Source organism: Lontra canadensis, unplaced genomic scaffold (genome assembly GCF_010015895.1).
Source record: "Lontra canadensis isolate GAN:19392208 unplaced genomic scaffold, GSC_riverotter_1.0 scaffold78, whole genome shotgun sequence".
Classification (NCBI taxonomy): Eukaryota; Metazoa; Chordata; class Mammalia; order Carnivora; family Mustelidae; genus Lontra; species Lontra canadensis.
Window position 1 is genome coordinate 1,255,213 of NW_022631072.1, and position 6,523 is coordinate 1,261,735.

General features: G+C 32.4%; 1 protein-coding gene across 1 annotated transcript in view; it reads left to right on the plus strand.

The window, feature by feature from the left end:
- Positions 1-4,037, plus strand: part of YIPF4 (Yip1 domain family member 4) — a 29,943-nt gene extending 25,906 nt beyond the window's left edge. Inside the window, exon 6 of the mRNA XM_032881849.1 lies at positions 2,081-4,037. Coding sequence (XP_032737740.1) covers positions 2,081-2,218 — 138 coding nt within the window. The 3' untranslated portion in view covers positions 2,219-4,037. The remainder of the gene's footprint in view (positions 1-2,080) is intronic.
- The last annotated feature ends 2,486 nt before the right edge of the window (positions 4,038-6,523 follow it).

Here is a 6,523-nt window from a genome sequence, read left to right on the forward strand (position 1 = left end):
AACTGCATGAACACTTTAGAGACCAAGTAGAATATCATTCTTTTCTCTCCATTCTAATCCTGAAATCCTTTTTTTTTTTTTTTTTTAATTGGCATTATTAGCACTTAGCTTACAAGTCTTGCAATACAGAAGCTAGTCCCATTGCTGGCCTAACTTTAGTGAACATACCACTTTACTGAATCATTCAGTTTTAACTTGGGTTAAAGACTGTTTGAATACTTCTGAGACTACTCCCAAAATTGATAAAACTGTGTGTCCTCTGGTCACTTTTAGTAATCGAGTTTAGCTGAAAGTTGATCTTTAATATTCTTTATGTAGCTTAAGAATGTGTTATTACAAAATGGCAGTCTTTTATGTTGTTAAAAATTTAGGATACAGTTGTTTTAAACTTCAGGTTTTTTTTCACCAAAATTTTTTCCCTAGTTATTTAATTAATCTTCTTTGTATAGTGAGGTATTGTATGTTTGTTTCATTCCAAAATTTGTTGAAAAATATGTTGCAAAACTCTTATTTAAATCTAGCATTAGAATACAGATTAATCTACCAGCACTATTTTTTAACATTAAATCTGTATAACTCTTACCAATCTTTAACCATTTATTAATAACAAAAAATGTTTGACATACAAATGCAATTTGATCATAATCTTATTTTTTTCCCTATACTTTTCTGAAAGTTAAAATATTTTGTAGTTTTTTTGTTTTAATTTAAAAAACACAGTAGAAAATTGGACCATCTCAAACACATTTTCAGCCTGCCAGTATTTATTTTTGGTTTTCAAGGGCAGTTTTGCCTCCCAAGGACATTTGGCCATGTCTGGAGACATTTTAGGGTGTCACAAATGGGTTAGGAGTAGAATCTTACTGGTAATATGTAGTGGGTAGAGGCCAGGGATACTGCCAAAAATCCTCCAATGCACAGGACAGCTTCCAACAACAATTATCCAGCCCCAAAATGTCAGTAGTGTAAGGTTGAGAAATCGTATCCTGTGTTAAGTCTTTTTCTATCATAGTTTCCTTGATTTCTACCCTTGAAGTTCTTCCTCTCATTTTACTCTATAAAATTACTACATCAATAAGTACTGTATAAATTTCTAGTGGAAATAATTTAAGATTGGTTATGTGTATAATCAGAAAACCATGGTACATTTTATTTAGTTAAACTCTTGACCAAAATGTTATTTTTTTCCTGCTTTTTATTTAACTCTATATTTTTACCTATTCCTGGGAAAATGCTGTTACACTTAATAAACATTGTGTAAAATTTTCACTTAATCTGTTTTCCTACTTCTTCGAAGAAGAAGCAGGAAAAGGTTAACTTTGTAATGATCATCATTTTCTTTCAGCAACCAAATTTCTTGAAGCAGTTGGCCAAAAGTTGCCCAAATCACAAGGAACACTGTTAAAAAGACTGATAACAAGACCCTTTCCTTAGTGATTTTGATTCAACAGAGCTAGAATGAATCCCAGGATTCTTTTTTTTTCTTTTTAAGATTTTATTTTTAAGAGGTGCTTGGGTGGCTCAGTGGGTTAAACCTCTGCCTTGGGCTCAGGTCATGATCTCAGGGTCCTGGAATCCAGCCCTGCTTAGGACTCTCTGCTCAGCAGGGAGCCTGCTTCCCGCCCCCCCCTTTCTGCCTCTCTGCCTACTTGTGATCTCTCTCTCTGTCAAATAAATAAATAAAATCTTAAAAAAAAAAAAAATTTATTTTTATGTCAGCTCCACACCCAACATGGGGCTCAAACTCACAACCCCTGAGATCAAGAGTCTCATGCTCCACTAGCTGAGCCAGCCAGGTGCCCCTTGGGATTCTCTTTTTAATAGGCACCCAGGTGATTTCTGTGATGAGACAAGTTTGATAACAAAAGATTTCGTTTGCATAAAACAAGGAACAGAACAAGCACAAACATTCTTAATAATTTTAAACATTCTCAGTAAGTTGTACTGTTTATCACAGTTGGTTGTCAGGGTTGTTTTAAGGAAATACCGTTAATTTTATTTTACTGTCTGATACCAAAAATGTTAATTGATTTGCTAATATGCTGTCTTTTGTCTTTTTTGTTTGTTTGTTTTTTTAAAGCTGTTTGGTGTGTTTTGGGCTGCCTACAGTGCTGCTTCATTGTTAGTGGGTGAAGAATTCAAGACCAAAAAGCCTCTCCTGATTTATCCTATCTTTTTACTATACATTTATTTTTTGTCCTTATATACTGGGGTGTGATTTAAGTCATATATGAGTAGAAAAGGCAATGTTACATTTGTGTGTAGTCGGGGAATTCTTGCTGAGGTGATTGAAGAAAACCTGTTGATGGTAAAATTTTACATGTTCTACATGAAAGGCAGTTTTGAGGTCTTTTTAAAACCATATTTTTTGTATTTAATTAAGCGTTTGCAGTTTTCTGGATTTTTGGGGGTCAGAATTCCAAATTCTGTTTGATTCTTCATATTCCAGTGAATAAAATATAAAAGCATTGTGTTTTTAAGATTGTGTCAATATTCACCTAAAAATTTGTGCCAAAAGCACCTGGAATGGTAATTATATTTCATTCAAAGGGTAAAATATGGCAGCATCCTGATAATCTAAAAGTGCAATTTTTTTTTCTTTAAAGGGTTTTCTCCTGCATCACAGATCCTGTAGATATATATTTATATTTATACATATATATTTATGAAATAATTCTTATTATTCACAAAATATATTTCTGAATAGCCTAAAAGTTATTTTAAATCTGATGCTTAACCATTCTTTAATTTGGCCATTAATCTTTTTATTTATAAATTTAAATTTGTTTTTTGAATTGTATATACTTTAGAAAGTCTCATATGTGCTTCAGTATGTCCTTATTAAGAAGTGTAACTAAAACTAATTTTAACAGTTGCTGACGTAGGTTTGCTTGGTTATGCTTTGAAAAAACTTTTTTGAATGACTGTCTGATTTCAGTTTCTGTTCATCTTTCTGACCAAAGGAACAGAGGTTTAATGGATATGGCATTATTATAATTGTTAATATGTAGAAAAATACTAATATTTATAGCATCAGTAAATATTTTTAAGTGGTACTCCTAAGTTATAAAAGTTGCTGGAAAGAGACCTTTAAAATCTTGTGGTCCTGAACAATGTTAAATGAAGTAGAAAAAAATAAAATGCTTCCCAGCTGTGTTTTGCTTTAGAACACCTTGTCCTGTATTACTAGCAAGTATCAGGTACTCTTTAACAAATGTACAGTACTTGTTAAGCCCTAAGAAATTTAACTAGTAAAATTTTTGTTGCAAATTATTTCATAGACTCTACATGTACTTTAGTTAATATTACTTTGTAAAGTAGATAAAATATTTATGTCCATAAAATGGCAAATGCCTGATAACTGTTAGCAAATTATTATATTATTCTTTCTGGTCTCAGCTGGAAGAGTTAACTGCTGTCCTCAATGTGCTAACATGGCCATGGCCATCTCTTAGTATGTATTCCTTTAGAAGCCGAATGTGTCAGGAAATATCCAGCAACTCTCAAGCAAGTCTTAAAATTAACAAGGTACCAAGCCTGTCCCTCCTCCTTTCACCCCTTCTCCTGCTAAAAAAAAAAAAAAAGAAAGAAAAGAAAAAGAAAAAACTTATTTTAAGCTGCAGGAAAAGTGTGAAACTATCTTTGAGGTAGAGTAATGTGAAAATTACATATACTAATTTTTTTAAACAAGCTTAGGGCAACAAATAGAAGCACCCAGAGGGATAGAATTTCTAGAGCCTAAAATAATATGAAGTTATGAGGAAGGATCAATAACTACAGATGCAGCAACTATAAAATAAACATTTGTCACGTATAAGGAATTTCTAAAGTCAGTACTTTCTTACAATGAATTATTATATTTGATGTACATGGTGTTGACTCTGGAATCTTCCCTAAGAAGCTGGGGGTTTTGGTACCGGGGGTAGTATTTTACTAAGCAATAAGTCAAGGCATTTTGGGACCCATTCTATCAAGAAATGGTTTAATTTTTTTAAGCTATCATTTCTTTAAGATGTGAATAAAAGGTTACATATGTGGATCATGTTTATTCCCTAATGACGTAAGATAAGGTATTTGTGTTCTAAAAAGGTATTTAAAAATAATAGCATTTAATCGTGAGAACTACCCTGCTCAGGGTCTATGTAGAGACAGTTCATAATGTTACAAGCTCAGCCAACATCTTCATGTGCTAATAAGCAAAGTCATTAAAACAAATTGTCAGTTTGGAAATGATTTGTAAATTTGTACAAGGTACAGTACTGCTAACAGTGATAAGCTGACCATGACAATGTCCTTTCCTTGAGTTTTTATATCATAATATTTTCTAAGTCCTATTGATTTTAAATCATGATTCCAACCTAATTATTAGTTTATTAGTATTTTTAAGACAGAACTAGCCAGATTGTCTCTTCTAGTTGTGTGTGTGTATGTGTGTGTCTGTCTGTTTTTAAGTGTTATCAGTTGTAGTAATCATGATGAATGTTAATCCTCAAAAGGAGAATTATGAGAAATATTTACTTCTGTTTCAAAGTGATTATAAAATAATTGAAATTTTGATTAAAAATTAAAACCTATAATTTTCATTGTATTAAACAAGTTAGGAAGGTTTATAAAGCTTTATGAACCATTATTAAACTTGCTTATTTTTAAGGTCTATTATGAGACAGTTTTATATATAACAATGTATGTTTCCAAAAATTCCCCAATATTAAAATGCTAATATAAAGTTTTAAATTAGTGAAAATTTGCATTGACTTAAAATAATGAAGTAGATATTTTTATTGTTTAAAATTTAGTGAAATTTATTTTTTAAAATTCCAGTGTAATTAAACATTGAATAAAACAAAGCTTCTACAAACTAATAAAAACAGTATTTTTCATATTCAGCAAAACTAGTTGAATATTTTAAATGATTGTTATTTACTTGTCTTTTACATTTTTATGTATATTTTAGCCAGTTTTAGGCTCTAGGGAATTGTGACGCATTTTGAAGTTATAATATCTTCCATACAATTTTTTTTTAAGATTTTTATTTTTAAGTAGTCTCTACACCCAACATGGGGTTCACAACCCCAAGATCAGGAGTTGCATGCTCTACCTACTTAGCTAATGAGGCGCCCCTCGTACAATTCTTTTTTTATTTTTCTTTGTTTGTAGTTGAAGAAGTTGGGTTTGTTGTGTTGTTCTTTGCAACAAAGGAAAACAACACAAATCAGAGGCTTGTATTAATACATTTCTTTCTGGTTGCATGGCATGGCAGACTGAAATAAGGCTTAATAGAGCTAAAAATCACCCTAAGCAGTTCTCTGCTCTGGTAACGTAAAATAATAGTGCTTTATCATCCTTTCATAAATAGTTTCTTTAATTTCCCTTGAGAAACTCAATCACAATTTCTGTATTATTTCTCATTTGTATGATTTCCTGGCAGTAGTTTGTATGTTTGAGAATCTGTTGCCACTTCTTAAATCCAAAAATAAGATTTTGACATCAGTAAAGTCTAGACATTCTTACATCTTTGAACTTCAAATCATGATATTTTCTGAGGAAAGTTCCACTTCTGAATATATTTTCTTTGCAACAGGTTGGTATAAACTTTAGACACTACCCATGTCTCTATGGAGTGTAGTGATCTGAAAGAATTCCCTGTACACAGTATATTATTAAACCTGAAGCTTAAGGTTAGGTTTCTCATTTGAAATTCTTTTGATATGCTGAGGTTGCAGCATGGTTGGAGGTTAATTAAAGGAAAGAGTGTCAGGATGATTAAGGTGGCATTAGTAGGGGGCTCCTGGGTGACTCTGTGGTAAGCATCTGACTCTTAATTTCGGCTCAGGTCATGATCTTGAACCCGCATCAGGCTCCAAGATCAGCTGTGAGTCTGCTTGAGGTTCCTCTCTCTCCCTCTACCCCTTTCCCGAGTGCATGCACACTCTCCAAAAAAAAAAAGAAAAAAAATTTTTTTCAAGATTTTATTTGACAGAGAGAAAGAGAGATCATAAGTAGGCAGAGAGGGGGAAACAGGCTTTACACTGAGCAGAGAGCCTAATGCAGGGCTTGATCCTAGACCCTGAGATCATGACCTGAGCCGAAGGCAGAGGCACCACCCACTGAGCCACCCACACACCCCACCCAAAAAAATTTTTAATGACACTAGTAAAATAATTCCCAGTCTTACACTGTGTGTTGGTAGTAACCCTGGTTTTAACTTTACTTAGTTTCAGTTTCAGTTATTTTCAGTTTCCGTATCCACAAGTTTTTACTTTGAAGATATTAATAGTTTGCAAGGGCTTGAAAAAAATTTCTTCAACATCCCTTCTAGACCATTCAGTGCTATACAAATGCTGTCACTGAGATTTTCTTATAAGTTAGGTATTGATAGGAAAAATACTTTTTGTACAATTTTTGCATTTAACTTGTAATTAGAGTGTATGAAGGTTATTAATATAGTGGGGAAGTAAGCTTTGCTACCTGTAATAGTTTTGTTAAATTAACACTTGGAATATAAGTAAATTAGATGTATCAA